Below are 15,986 nucleotides of genomic sequence, written 5' to 3' on the forward strand. Positions count from 1 at the left end.
ATTACTAAACAACATCTGTTTCTAGAATTATAGTTCAAAATTTCTTGTTTTCATTTGCTCTGGTTCATTGATACTGCTTTTTGAATCTAGAAATATATGTCACTTTATTGCTATAAGCTAGGAATGTATGAACTTCAGTTGTTGGTTTTATTTGCTGGTTTACTTGTTTTTTTCACCTCTGAGTGATTCCTTACCCCTTCCAAAATCTGATTCTTCACAGCTGAGAAAGGAGCTGCTTTCTTGAGAGATTCCCGTTCTTCATTCCATCAAGCATTACATTCATTCATTTGTAACTGGGAATTATGTATTTCAAGAAAATAAGAGAGATAGGAAGACTGCCTTCTCAAACGCCTAGCTTACTGTATGACAAACCTTAAACATAGGATGTTCTATGTGTCACAGCAAGAATTTACCTTTTCCTTGTGAACTTCTGAAATGGAGTTCTGGCAAAGCCTTTGCTGTCTAGGTGGAACTGAAGGACAGGGAGATGAATCAGCAAAATGCTAGTTTGTGCACTTCATTTTCAAACACATTTCAAACAAAATGCTTGCCATTTGCCCATTTTATTCTTCCTTTTCTTTCTTCCAGAAATCTCCTCTATGTTTACCCTCAGAGGCTGAATTTTGCTAACCGACCGGTTTCTGCAAGAAACATAACCATCAAGATCCAGTTTATGTGTGGCGAAGACCCATCCTGTGCAATGCCGGTAATAAATGCTGAGATTTCTTAGCAAACTTTCGCTTACGTGCATTCCTGACAAACCTTGGAAGAGATAACTCATTGTTTACTTTGATCACCACGGTTTCTAGTGGGGCCTTAGGAAGCCTAACATCAGAGAGCTAGTTAAGCTTGTCATTCTCATCAGAAAGCAGGGCTGTAGTCCTTACCCACAACAGGAAAGATTGTCACTGGAGTGGAACAGAGGCATATTGCTCCCTCTTATCTAAGTCTTCCTACCTTATTTTCAGAAGAGTGATATTGTATTAAATCAATGCTGTGTTGGAAACTAATGGTAAAATTCACAGAGCTTCAGAGATCTTTTAAGAAAGATGTAGTCTGTCTTCCAGTTTAACTCCTCTGTATGCACTATATGTACACAAATACTCAGGTGTAAAACTGGAAGGTAGAAGTTGGGATCTTCCTTGGCTGAATCTGACTGGGTGCACAGTCATGCAGCTTACGTAGAGTTTTCTGTGTTTGAAACACACTGTGGATATGTGTGCACTACTAGCAGAGCAGGCAGCACTGTTCGTGTTCAGGTTATTCAACATTTCTCATTATAAGATACTCTCTTCAGCTTTATCAAGCTTCAGATGTTCAGTTTGAAGTGTTCTAACCCAGACGTCTGCTTCAGCCTGAATTTTTTGGGAAATTTTCAGATATGGTATTTGGCTATTTAAGAATAACATTGGGATAAAATCTTTTGTGATTTTATGTGCTAGAGGGGGGAAAAATGAGCAGAAAGATTACTTTAAAGAACTTTAATCCAACAATATTTTGGAACAAGGACAGACATCTAACCAGCCTTTATCACCATGCTGACACTGCACAGTGCATACTTTGCAGCCTTACTCCACAAGAGCTCTGGAATTGAAATCAGAGCATCACCACTGTGTTTTCCTAAGCCATGTTTCTTCCAGAGCTGGCGCTGTGCCATGTGAATGTAACACTGTCTTTTACACAATACTGCATTGTTGGTTTCCTTAAACTCTGCCAGTATTACAATTAGGTTTTGACAAATGCGTAGGACAGACACAGTTCATCTGGCATCCCTCTCCACTGTGAGAGCATTGCATCTCAATATATATGGACTTGTGCTGTACAGATACCCTTGTCTAAGCTCACCTCCCAGGGCTCCCTTTAAAGTTAATGGATTCCAGGTCCTTACCATGAGACTGTGTCTGAAATGAGGGAAGCAAATCAAGCACTAAAAATGCCTGTTTCTCTTAATTGATTGTAAAGGAACTTTGGACCTCCAAAGTAGGGTGAGATCCATCATAGAATCACAGAATGGTTGAGGTTGGAAGGGACCTTAAAGATCATCTAGTTCCAACCCCCCTGCCATGGGCAGGGACACCGCCCGCTAGACCAGGCTGCTCAAAGCCCCATCCAGCCTGGCCTTGAACACTTCCAGGGACGGATCATCCACAGTCTCCCTTGGCAACCTGTTCCAGTGCCTCACCACCCTCACAATATAGAATTTCTTCCTAATATCTAATCTAAATCTCCCCTCTTTTAGTTTAAAACTGTTAAATGAGCAGGCTACAACTGAAAAACAAACTTCTGAAAATAATGTTAATTTAACTTTTTAGCATTTTGTTGAAGCTAATACGACAATGTGAGAGGCTTACCATAACTTTATTCCTGCAATTTCTAACTTTTTAGTGCATTACTAGAGAATGTGGTGTGGGGTAGTCAGTGGCTCCGGAAATGACCTCTGCTCCATTTTCCTGCTATTTTACCCTTATTAGTGTGTGATGAAGGTATTCAGTAATAAGACATCTGTGTTAATGTGCTACGATAAAATTGAAGAGTCATTTTCAACTGCAGATACTGTCTTAAAATTTATACAAGATGATGACAATTAAATGCTTTAAACCTGACTGCTGTTACTTTCTTTTCTTCTTAATGTAGGTAATTTTTGGGAAATCTTCAGGTCCAGAATTTGTGCAAGAAATATACACAGCTATCACATATCATAATAAGTAAGTATTGTTACTATTTGTATGACTTGAGAAGTATTAATCATGACCTCTTTACATAATTCTTAACCTACATAGTTCATCAAGGAATGCTGGTACTAATTCATTTTAAACATTTACGTTTTACATGGATTTGTCATATCTACTTTGGATTGCTACATGCATTTGCATAACTGACCATTGAGTAAGCAACTATTGCTTTTCTTGTGTGGAGCTTTTCAGAGACTAGTTGAGAATATTTCTAATCTGAAGATTGAGGAGCAGGAGCAGGAAGTAGCAGCACAACTTTGCAACAGCATTCACTTCAATGAATTCACAGAACCAAAAGAGCTAAAGGGACATTCTCATTCTCATGAATGTGGACTTGGGATTTAGAATTTACACAATAAATATACTGGAACCTAAAATTAAGGTTGAATGTTTTTGAAATTATAGAGATTGGTGAAATCTGAAACATTTCAGCCACTACCATCTCTGCTTTTCCTCATGCAAAGCTGTATATAGTTCATAAATATAGTTGTATATATGTACTTTGTTTAACTCTGCTCTGGGGCTATTTTCAGGATTTATACAGTTTTTATAACCATAGCATCTAGAAGCCTACTACTAGAGCCTTCTGCTCTGTCTTATACTAACATTGGAAGTGTGCTTGGCATTTTTTTAAACAGGTCCCCTGACTTTTATGAAGAAGTGAAAATTAAGCTGCCAGCAAAACTCACAGAGAAACACCATCTATTGTTCACGTTCTATCACATCAGCTGCCAGCCAAAGCAAGGAGCATCTGTGGAAACCCTCATCGGGTATTCAGTAAGTTCCATGTAATATATAAGAGTGTGCGTGTGTGTGCATGTATATCTACATCCCATGCAAACAGATTCTTTGCTTGTCAAAAATTTTGTCATATATTCCTTTTCTGGTTATGGTAATACACCAAAACCAGTAGAAGTTCTTAATGTTAATTCACAGAAATCAGGTGCAACTTGTGCTGTTACATCCTCGCCTTATAATTTTACATTGTTAAATGTCTTTGAAGTTGATGAATTCACCTGACACAACTGAAGTTAAGTATGCACCTAAATATTTGCAACAGCAATGCTTTATAGCACATCACCTAATTCTGTTAGATTCTATTTATCAAAAAAAAACCCCTAAATCATATGCAAATACAATTATTTACTGTTATCTAACAACTTAATACATGAGGTAACTAATATAGCATTTTCAAATAGGTTTTATATGACATATTGTTTATGATCTGAAGTGTGTTTTACCCACATCAAAATTAAAAAACCAGAAAGAATCTAGAAGATACAATTTAATTTTCTTGCATTCATTATCTTCGTGTTGAGACTAGTGTGTTTTAGCTTGAGAAATACACATTGTAGCATAGTCTCTTTGACCTTTTTCTTTATCCATCGATATTTTTAACTGGAGAGATTTTAAAATAAGAGGAAAGCACAGATGATGATAATACTTCAGATGTGAAAACGTCCTGGTGCTATGGTCAGCGATTGAGATGTGGGGCCAGACAAGTGCTTTCCATGTGTTCCTGCTGTGAAGTTTGCATTTGTTTTTGATCCCAGTGCTGAGAATCCTTTCAAATGGGTTTTCTTTTATGGACAGATATAGTCCCACCAATGTAAATGGGATTGGTAAGAAGTAAATTAGTTTGTCGTTCCAGAGCAAGATTTGACATAGGTGAGGACTTAATTTTCAAGGTTCTGTTCACCTAAATGTTCTTCCTCTGTGACACTCAAATGCACAGCCTCTTTCAGACTTGAATAGAAGAAAAATAAGGTGTGTCCAAATACCAATACAGAGTTATGATGAGTCATTCTGGCCTTAATCCTCATGGTGACCATGGCTAAGGTGTTTGATTTATCCTTAGCAAAACTTTAATTCTGTCGATTTGCTTCAAAGCCAAGGATCAGTCTATTCAAGATACGTGATTTTTTAAATAAAAACATGGACTCTATTAATTCGTTCTGGTAGGATTTACTAGAAAAATATGTGTCTCACATGAAAAGCACTGTGTTTGTTTTCTTCAAAAGAGATGGTTTGTAAAGCAGTCCTGTACATTTTTCCACAGTAGCTATCAGTGAATTTAAAATGCAAAGAAATTAGTGTTGAATGGGTTAGAATAGAGAAGCTTGGGTCAATATCTCATTTGTCATTTTGTTGACTGTACATAACAAATTAGATAAATAACCCTAATCATATATAGTCATGAATATTGCTGTGTTTTCATTTGTTTCAGTGGCTGCCAATTCTATTAAACGATCGTCTTCAAACTGGATGTTATTGTCTTCCTGTTGCACTGGATAAGCTGCCTTTCCATTATTCAATTCACTCTCCTGAGGTAACGAAGAAAATCATAAAAAGATAATATTTTCCTAATGTAGAAGAACAGCATAAGTGTTTTACTAACTAACATTGCTGTCTGCTTGTAGGCAATGCCTCCCTTTTGTATTTTAAAAGGGTAAATCTCTGAAGAAAAATGTTGTTTTTATTGTCAGTGATGTTATTATTTTATATTGTTATATTGTGGTTTTTAACTTTAGTTACCCAAGCAAATCCTTGTAAATTGTCTAATCAGGACTACATTTGCTTAGACGGTGTCAAGTCAATAATTTGCTTTCTTCTGTAGGATGATTTGCTCATTTTTTTGTGGCTGTAAAGGAGAGGGAGGAGAAAGGGAGTCAGGTGCTGCAGCTGGAGCAGGAAATTGTGCCCACTGAGTAAATATGGCAAGTAGGAAACTGTCCAAAGGGTTAAAACTCCACAACATTACCATGGAGTGTTTTTGGCAGTGCTTCAACTGGGAAATTATTTCCTTAAAAATATCCCATCAGACATCCCAGCTGGACGCCATCCCAGGCATCCAGATGAGGTGCTCCAAATTTCTGTGTTCAATGCATCAACTTCTCTCCATCTAGTCTATGAGAACAAGCAGGTGCCTAGCTGTAGTCTTGTATACGGCACTGAATTTGGATATCTAGAATGAAGTGAATAGCTTGAATAACCTATAGTTCCCATGTAAACAGAATTTCTGTTTGATTGTTAAAAGGAAGATGATGATTTCCATATTTTTTTTCCATCACAGAAAGTTCCATCTCAGACACCACCTATTAAGTGGGTTGAAGGACACAAGGGTGTTTTTGGTATTGAAGTGCAAGCTGTTTCATCTGTTCACACTCAGGTAATGCATCAGAAGAAACACACAGCTTCAGTTTTGTTTTGAAAAGAATTCAGATGTCCAGGCTAACTTAGGATGTTTATGAAATGGAGATGTTTACCATAGAATCATAGACTCATAGAATGTGTTGGGTTGGAAGGAATCTTTAAAGGTCATCTAGTCCAAGCCCCCTGCAGTAAGCAGGGACATCTCCAACTAGATCAGGTTGCTCAGAGCCTCATCAAGCCTGGCCTTGAATCTCTCCAAGGATGAGGTCTCCACCACCTCTCTGGGCAACCTGTTCCAGTGTCTCACCACCCTCACAGTAAAGAACTTCTTCCTAATGTCTAATCTAAACCTACCCTGCTTTAGTTTAAGACCATTGCGCCTCGTCCTATCGCTACAAGCCCTTGCAAACAGCCCCTCCCTGGCTTTCTTACAGGCCCCCTTCAGGCACTGGAAGGCCTCTATAAGGTCTCCCCGGAGCCTTCTCTTCTCCAGGCTGAACAACCCCAGCTCTCTCAGCCTGTCCTCATAGGAGAGGTGCTCCAGCCCTTTGATCATCTTCATGGCCCTTCCCTGCACCTGCTCCAACAGGTCCATGTCCTTCTTGTGCTGAGGGCTTCAGAGCTGGACACAGTACTCCAGGTGGGGTCTCACGAGAGCAGAGTAGAGGAGGAGAATCACCTCTCTGGATCTGCTGGCCACGCTTCTTTTGATGCAGCCCAGGATGCGATTGGCCTTCTGGGCTGCAAGTGCACATTGTTGGCTCGTGCCCAGCTTTTCCAGCCCAGACAGTCCAGTCCAGTTTAAGCCCACACAGGTTTAACACCAACTAACGGTTATGGAAATAACCTGATATCCTCAGTGAATGAAATCCTTTGGTGACATGAGATGTATTGGTATAAGTGAACTTGCCCTCTCAACAGCAAGTCACATCAAGCAATAGATGTCCCCTCAGCTCAGTGAGGGTCTGCTTAGGCTGTGTTTAAAGACTCTGGCAGGGCGCAGTGCCAGTTTCTGCAGTCCCCATCTTCTATTCTGCAAGGCTAGTTCAGACAATGTGTCTACATCTGCAGAGACATAGCACCTCCCCACCTGTAGGGACTGGTTATACTGCCAGAATGCTTTAGGCGGCTCAGCTGTCAATGCCCTGTGGTGTGAGGACACAAGCTTAGTGCTGAATGAGAACTCTATGATTCTGGTCACTTAAATGTGATAGGAAATTGGAGCTTTGCCCATCTTATTGGAATACTGGTTTGAGGCAGAGTAGCTTTATTTTGTTTCTGCTACTTTGCGCTGTCTCCTCCCCATCATCCCATTCTAGTTAACCCTGATAGCTATGTCCTAACAACTGAAGGCCCTGTGTCTGTGTCTGAAGCAGGTCCATCACCCTTTGCAGTATGCTTTTTAAATACTGGTAGGGCATACTCATAAGGCACATAATATGTATATAGCTGGAACTTAGGTGTGGGTGGCAGAGGAACTATAGACCTATGAAGTGACAGAGCTTTACTAGAAAAAGGGAATAGTATTTTCATTAAATGAAGCAATCACTTCAGTAAGGGCTTTAACTTTTCTGCTTTTAAGCTGATCTGAATTTGACACAGATGAAAAGGAACAAACAAAGCTGCTTTACAAATCGATCTCTAGGGCTAGCCACCACTGCAAGCCAGAAGGGTGAAACATTTTCTCTCATCCCATCAGGTGGGACAATCAGGCTTTGTTCAGCTAGCGGCAGCCTGAACTATATCAACTTTGTTAACTGTGAGTGCACTGTATTTGCAGGACAATCACCTGGAGAAGTTCTTCACCCTGTGCCATTCTCTGGAAAGTCAAGTGACATTCCCCATTCGACTGATGGACCAGAAGATTACAGAGGCTGCACTGGAACATGAACTGAAACTCAGCATTATCTGTTTGAATTCTTCACGCCTTGAACCTCTTGTCTTGTTTTTACATTTGGTACTAGATAAACTCTTCCAGCTGGCAGTACAGCCCATGGTCATAGCTGGCCAGACAGGTATTTACTGGTGCATGGACTTGGAGTGGTACTGCAAGCAAACAAGAGATGTGGTGGAAGTGATTGCTAAATATCCAGGCTCAGATTTAGTCTTTGGGGTACTCTACTTCTGAAAAAGTTGTGTTTCTCAAGACACAGTTTCACTGCACAATTTGATCAGGTTTAACTGATTTCCTGCCTTCTCTCCTTTTCTTCCTACATATAAGACTCTCAGACTCTGGTTGGGAGGTACCTCAAATCCTAGAAGTTTACTTATCTGGAAATATAGGTCAGAAAGTGGGTTGTGATTTAACTTTGTTCGGAATTCAGTTGTTTTCCAAGGAAAACACCAGCAAAATCACTTATCCTACAGCTGACATATCCTCTGCCCAAATATCTTCAGACAGAATTGGGTGAGCACAAAATCAGAGAGGATATAGTAATGCACAGAGATATTTCTGTTACTGGGGCTGCCAGTTGCCCATCACATATCTTAAGTCTGGAAGGAAGGCATACTTGGAGACAGCGGTGTAGTTTATTTCCTATCTCATTTTGGTAATTAACACTTGTCATCCACTGTAATACTTGTGGAAAAGCCTGCTAGCTTGTATTCATCTGTCAGCTGGAGAATAATGAGTCTTAGTGTTCTTCAAGTAGGTATTTTATAGAAAATGAATGAAGACTGCTAGAAATGGTCATTAACAGTTATGGTCTGCGTTTATGTAGCAGAAAGTGATGGAGTATCAGTGTTTGGGTTGAAAGTCAGTGGGTCTACTGAAGAATGATTATTGGCCTATGTAGGCCTTGGGTCTGGTCAGGTATAGCAGTTGCTGTCTAGATCTCTGAATTTGTTAAGGACTGAATTAAAGTGTGTAGAATTAGCTGTTGTTAGTACAAAGAATGCCCTCACCCAATTATATTATACCCTTCAGCACTGAGACTAATGCTTGCCTCTGTTTCACAGCCAACTTCTCACAGTTTGCCTTTGAATCTGTGGTTGCAATAGTGAACAGTCTCCACAACAGCAAAGACCTAAGCAAAGACCAGCATGGGAGGAACTGCCTCCTGGCATCTTATGTCTACTATGTATTTCGTCTGCCGGACCCTCAAAGAGAAGTAGTCAAACCAGGTAATACTGGTGCAAGGGTTGCAAAAGTATTCTTTTTTCTTTATACATGCTATCGGTGCCTGGGAAGGTCATGGAACAGATCCTCCTCAGTGCCATTACACGGCACATGCAGGAGAACAGGGTGATCAGGCCCAGTCAGCATGGGTTTGTGAAGGGCAGGTCATGCCTATCAAACCTAATATCCTTCTATGATAAGGTGACCCACTTAGTGGATGTTATCTACTTGGATTTTTGCAAAAGCTTTTGACACTGTTTCCCACAGCATTCTCCTGGAGAAACTGGCTGCTCATGGCCTGGACAGGTGTACTCTTCGCTGGGTAAAAAACTGGCTGGATGGCCGTGCCCAGAGAGTGGTGGTAAAGGGAGTTAAATCCAGTTGGTGTCCGGTCACAAGTGGTGTCCCCCAGGGTTCGGTGCTGGGGCCGGTTCTCTTTAATATCTTTATCAATGATCTGGATGAAGGGATTGAATGCACCCTCAGTAAGTTCGCAGATGACACTAAACTGGGCGGGTGTGTTGATCTGCTTGAGGGTAGGTTGGCTCTGCAGAGGGATCTGGACAGGCTGGACCGATGGGCTGAGACCAATGGTATGAGGTTCAACAAGGCCAAATGCCGGGTCCTGCACTTGGGACACAACAACCCCATGCAGCGCTACAGGATTGGGGCAGAGCGGCTTGAAAGCAGCCCGGCAGAAAAGGACCTGGGGGTGTTGGTTGACGGCCGGCTGAATATGAGCCAGCAGCGTGCCCAGGTGGCCAAGAAGGCCAACAGCATCCTAGCCTGTATCAGGAATAGTGTGGTGAGCCGGACTAGGGAAGTGATCATCCCCCTGTACTTGGCACTGGTGAGGCCCCACCTCGAGTACTGCGTTCAGTTTTGGGCCCCTCGCTACAAGAGGGACATTGAGGTGTTGGAGCGTGTCCAGAGAAGGGCTACAAAGCTGGTGAGGGGCCTGGAGGACAAACCTTATGAAGAACGACTGAGGGAGCTGGGGTTGTTTAGCCTGGAGAAGAGGAGGCTGAGGGGAGACCTTATCACCCTCTACAACTACCTGAAAGGAGGTTGTAGAGAGATGGGGGCTGACCTCTTCTCCCTGGTGACAAGTGATAGGACGAGGGGAAACGGGTTCAAGTTACGTCAGGGGAGGTTTAGATTAGATATTAGGAGACATTTTTTCACTGAAAGGGTTATTAAACATTGGAATAGGTTGCCCAGGGAGGTGGTGGATTCACCATCTCTGGAGGTGTTTAAAAAAAGAGTAGATGGGGCACTGAGGGACATGGTTTAGAAGTGGCTCTTGTCAGGGTAGGCTAAAGGTTGGACTCGATGATCTTAAAGGTCCCTTCCAACCTCAACAATTCTATGATTCTATGATTCTATTCAGCATGGTGCATTTAGCAAACGCAACTTCTCAGACCAAGACAGCATACCGTTTAAGCACTGTTCAGATATATCATTTTTCTCAGAGGAAAGTCAGGGAGCTCAGCACTGCAAAGAGCAACATGGACTTGCCCCCCATAATCTCTGTTTCTCAGTCATTCATTTAAGATGCAGGGTTGGGGTGAGAGGACTCCGCAGCTATATGGAATGCTGTAGCTTCATGAAAATGAAAGTAAGAGACATCTCCTAAACTGAGGCTTTCTTTAGAGGAATTTAATTTCTGCCAGAAATTAAAATGGCCTTATGATGCCAATTTCTTACTGACCCATACATCAGTAAACGACTTCCCATGAAAACTAACTTACTGTCAAGTGGCATAGGGCCAAGCTTTGACAATTTCTACATCGCATTAGGGATGTCATCAGAGGATGAAATCCTGTATGTTGCCAGCAGGTTGAGGAAGGTAATCTTTTTCCTCTATTCAGCACTGGTGAGGTCACACCTGGAATACTGTGTCCAGTTCTGGGCTCCAGTACAAGAGAGACATGGACATACTGGAGAGAGACCAGCTAAGATCAAGGTGATGAAGGGAGTGGAGCATCTGTCCAATGAGGAAAGGCTGAGAGAGCTGGGACTGTTCAGCCTCGAGAAAAGAAGGATCAGGGACGACAAATGTATACAAAGACCTGCAGGGAGGTTACAAAGAAGACAGAGCAAGGGTCTTTCCAGTGGTGCCCAGTGACAGGACAAGAAACAATGGGCACAAACTGAAACAGAGGAGGTTCCCTCTGAACATCAGGAAACACTTTTTTCCTGTGAGAGTGACCGAACACTGGCACAGGTTGCCCAGAGAGGCAGTGGAGTCTCTCACCTTGGAGGTATTAGAAAGCTGTCTGGACACGATCCTTGGCAACTGGCTCTAGGTGGCCCTGCTTGAGTGGGGAAGTTGGACCAGATGTGGGAACCCCCACAGGTTCCTTCCAACCTCAACTATTCTATTATTCTGCTGCAGTCCATTGTCCTAAAGCCTATAGGATTCATTTGATCAATTGCTATGTATTTACTGACTTAGCAGCAAGCAGCTGTGTGACAGGAGCTAAAGATACGTAGGCCCTTTTTTCTTTGAAATATTCATTTAAATCCCCCTTGAGGGACATTTAGACGATGTGCTAAATTTTAGCTGTGCTAAGATCTCTGAGCTTGCCTATACTTGGAAATTCTTTATCCTGGAAAAATAAGGTCCATGAGGAAGCTGAAAACTAGTTAATCATTTGGTGAAATTCCTGCTGGCAGTGCTCCCTGCTTCCTTGGATACTTTGAACATGCTGTTAAATGTTATGTGTTGAAGGTAGTATTTTGTGTTTAGGCCTGTGAATTTTGTCTTGATCTACAGCAAATTAAAAAGAAATGATGGGAAGAAGAAAGAGCTATTGTAATAGTGCTGCTGCTCAGGTAGCCCTGTTAATCTTTTGTTACTGCTTGTGCAATCATCCTGTGAATTGTTGACTCGGAAAACATCTGCACCTTATCATTTAGTGACTATGTAATTTGTTAAGGCAGCAGTTGGTGGTGAGATTTTCAGGCACTTTATGCTTTTCAAAATGATGATGCTATAACAGCAGTAAGAAAAGCTGGCTTGAATTTCATGTTGTCTCATACATATGTTCTTTAGTCTTAGTTCAAACATCTTCCTATGGGCAGGTGCAGGCAGCAGTGCCATTTTGACAGAGTCTCGGTATTACACATTTGGACGCACTTCTGCAGTGTCTGTTGGGAGTAAGCTCCTGCAGAGCCGAGTGATAAGCTGCAGCAATCCTGACATCACTGTTACACAAACTGCTGCTGATGAGGAGGTCAAAAACATCATGTCATCCAAGGTAAGAGAACAAAGTCAAATATCTGGAGAATTCTATGGGCCAGAACCCAATAATCTAGATTTGTCCTTTTGAGGATTGGATTTTCTTCTTGTAAATGCACTGTATGTATCACCAGAATCATTTGCTGTTTATCTGATTTGGCGTAGGCACACATTAAATCCCATTGCTAGATTCTGATGTCTCTTATCAGGAAAGAAAGCAAGAAGTAAGAGCTCTGTCTGTTGTTTGGGGCTTAGACACTCATAGGGGGATTTGCTTTTTGGATGTCATCCCACACTCTCCTGTGCTTCCTGACATTTAAGTTGTGTTCACGTTTGCTGATGGGGGCTGGTCCAGGTTCCACACAGTCAGTGTGAGAAGAGACTACTATTGATTACACTGGGAACAGATTCACTTTCTGAAAGGGTGAAAGGGTTCTCAGAAGGGAAATAGTTTTCCTAAAATGCACTGATAATTTATTCTTGCTCCTCTTTTTTTTTTTTTTTTTTTAAACACAGAGCCTGTTTGGTGCTTAATAGTTTCCCATTAAAAAAAAAGCAGACAATTTATATGACAGCAACCCCATGATTTTATATTGTCTACAGTACAGATGCCATGTGCATTTTTTGTAACTGGGTGTTTCCAAATACTTAATTCAACCAGAGTGGAATGCAAGCTTCCTCTGTCTTTCTCATCTACAACTACATATGCCACCAACAGCTTGCAGGATAGAAAGGATGATGACAGCTGAGAAGCAGGATTTTGCTTCCCTGACTGGCACCTGGTGCTTGCTGGTCTACAGTATCCCAGGCTCATGTCAGGGCTTTATGAGGGTGGCTGTGCTCAGCTCTCTGGGGAACCCAAAATCTAGAGCTCCCCATTCATCAGGAGCTGGGAAGCTGTGCCTCTGACAAAAGCAGGATTTTTTGCCTCTGTAAGGAGCCTGCTCCTAGCCGCAGCCCTGGCAGAGCCCTGCAGCAGCATGTCTGCTGAGCTCTGAACCATATCCCCCCTCCACTTTCTTTGATTGTTATGTATGTAAAATACTGCTTCTCAAGCAGGTTATTTTCAGAAACATTTTGAAGTCTTCGTTGAATGATCATGTGCCTCTCCAGTTAAACTGATTGGGTGCTTCTCTTCAGCAAATTAAACCAGAATTAGTAAGATACACAGGCTTTGCTGATCTATTTGATTTGTTTATATAGGCATATGTATTCATCCATAGCAATTATTAATAATGTAGATTTGAACTTAATAGCATTGTGAATTTTAGTCTCTTGTATTGTGTTCTAAAAAAACAGAGCTCAATCCTTCTTTTCCCCTCCCCAAATTAATACAGAATTGAAAAGTTTGATATTACAGCTTCATCACATTGATAAATGTAGCAATTCACAATTGGCGACTGCCATTTAAATTGTCCTTTTAAATTGGCATTACTTTTAATGGAACGAAGACTCCCAGATGCTAGCTGATTTCCGATGTAGAGCCACCGGAGAAACTTACAAGTACAGTTACCCTTGAAAGGGTGAATTGTAGCGCTTCCAAAATGCAGCTGCAGTGCTGAAATTGTGCACGTGATGGCAGTGTTGGCATTGGCATTCGCACTCTCCTGTCGCGGATGCATCCAGGGGGTCTTTGGCCTCCACTGGGAAGGGGGATGAGGAGAAAGGAAGAGCTTAGCTGTTCAGGTGAACATCTGTGCATACCTTCCAAAAACACCACCGCTGCGGATTTCTTCTCTGTTAAATAACTTATGTATTAACTTACTATTATGTATTTCTTCTGGCTATGCCCTCCAGCCTATGGATCACAGCTCCAGTCGGATGTCTTTCTGCGTTGAAGGAACAAATGACATGCCAAGCGTTTGTGCAAGCCCAAGACCATCCAATAAAAAGGTACCCTGCCACTAAGCGTAAGGGGGCACATTAACAGAGCCTGGAGCCTCCTGAGGCAGTGCTAGTAATTAGCACTTCTAAATGGGGAGAGAGTAGAGATAGAGAGCAAAATTAACAACCAGTTTTATCAAGCGAGGAGTTTGTAATGGAATATTGAATCACTGGGTAAATATTACCCAAACTTTTCTGCTTCTCCTCCAGAGCATTTAGCTTCTTTTTCCAGGACAGATTTAGACAAGTAGTAACCTGCCTGGATCCTCTCTTTGCTCTCATTATCAAGGTGTTAGGGCCTCTGTCTTTTTCCACTGCTGTTTACCCTTGGATACCTGCCTTTACATGTTACAGTAAACTGCATTCAGAAATATTTGCCATCTCTTTCTTCTGTAAAGAATGTTTTTCTTTTTCCCTCTTTGTAGCTTTTAGAACCAAGAAATTCTTTCCTATCTTGAGTATATATTCCCAAATAGTTTTTTAAGAACACAGAAGATACCACATCACATAGATCATTTTTCCAGAGCTGTATCTTGTGTTTGGCATTGCTCAGCAGCAGCGTCTTTGGATGAAGAAGTAGGGGGAAAACCCTGCAATGAGCAGTTCAGAATCTTAGTTACAGTTAAGAACCTCTTTTCTTACTCCTGTTTAATGGTTTGTTTTCTGACAAAAAGCATAGAGGTTTATACCCAATCTGAATATTGGATGGATTAATATGTTCTATTCAATATAAATATGCTTACGAATCTCATTAGCTTTATTTTTTGTGTCAGGAATAGAAAATAGACATTGCAATAAATTTTTAGTCCAGATTTTAGTTTCGTAAAGTTTAGATCATTACGATTGGGTGTCTTATGGTCAGATCTGACTGCAAAGAGTATTGTCTCCAACTGCAAACCTCTGTAGAAGCTTTGCTGTGATTATTGCTATGTCCTTCTCGCCCAACACAGAGACAATCTTACCTTATCTACCTTCTCTTAAAAAACATGGACCTGCTAAATGGAAATGCTTAGGGGGCAGTGGGGAACATGACTGTTCCCTGTCATGCACATAGCCAATGGTCTAAGGATAGACCAAGGGCATTTCCCAACTTAGTTATCCAGGCTTCTGGATCCACAGAAAAATGGATCCCAAAGTCTGTTTGCCATCAGCATTCCTTGTATGTCACGTTGGTCAAATCTGTTTTCTCGTCTTACAGGGATGTCCACGCATCCCCATCCAGCTGCTGACTCTCCAGTATGGGGGAGTTTCCCACAGGGAAGAGGGGGGGATGTTGAGACTGGAAGATGAGTTGATTGAAAAGCCATTTCCCAATACTCTGTGTTTATTATCTAGCATTTCCATGAGGAGCTGGCACTGCAGATGGTCGTCAGCACGGGTATGGTGAGAGAATCTGTCTTCAAGTATGCCTGGTTCTTCTTTGAGCTCCTGGTAAGAGTTGAGAGTGGTATTATATAGTAAGTTAATGGTGAAAAGTAGCAGGTACTCCAGACACAGATTTAGTTGGGTGCTGATCTCAGCCCTGGTGTGAAAAGGAGAGGTCCCAAATAATGGAAGTACAACTAAAGAATTCCCCATATTCACCACCATCCCCCACTGACAGTCTGTTATGGCAAAGGCCTGCATGAACTGTGTGCACAGTGGTCCACAGCTTGCAGAAGGCTGAAAGACAGACATCAAACTGAGCCCTTCCTGTTCTGTGAATACCTGTTCCTGTCTTTTTCACTTTGTTAACAACATGGGAGCAGTGACAAGACTCCTTAAACTCACTGTTTCACAGAGCCCTGAAGTGATGGATCTCAGTGGAAAAAACATACTGATTTCTACTGGCAGCATATAAGCAAACCAAGAGCAG

The 15,986-nt window shown here is 41.7% G+C and overlaps 1 protein-coding gene across 1 annotated transcript in view; it reads left to right on the forward strand.

The window, feature by feature from the left end:
* The window catches only part of DOCK8 (dedicator of cytokinesis 8), a 95,543-nt gene that overhangs the window by 45,223 nt on the left and 34,334 nt on the right, over positions 1–15,986 (forward strand). The window contains exons 15-24 of the mRNA XM_074570115.1: positions 589–706; positions 2,635–2,705; positions 3,371–3,509; positions 4,960–5,061; positions 5,806–5,901; positions 7,666–7,900; positions 8,844–9,008; positions 12,091–12,266; positions 14,045–14,140; positions 15,467–15,562. Of these exons, the coding sequence (XP_074426216.1) occupies positions 589–706; positions 2,635–2,705; positions 3,371–3,509; positions 4,960–5,061; positions 5,806–5,901; positions 7,666–7,900; positions 8,844–9,008; positions 12,091–12,266; positions 14,045–14,140; positions 15,467–15,562 (1,294 nt within the window). The remainder of the gene's footprint in view (positions 1–588; positions 707–2,634; positions 2,706–3,370; positions 3,510–4,959; positions 5,062–5,805; positions 5,902–7,665; positions 7,901–8,843; positions 9,009–12,090; positions 12,267–14,044; positions 14,141–15,466; positions 15,563–15,986) is intronic.

Source organism: Larus michahellis, chromosome Z, assembly GCF_964199755.1.
Source record: "Larus michahellis chromosome Z, bLarMic1.1, whole genome shotgun sequence".
Taxonomy (NCBI): Eukaryota; Metazoa; Chordata; class Aves; order Charadriiformes; family Laridae; genus Larus; species Larus michahellis.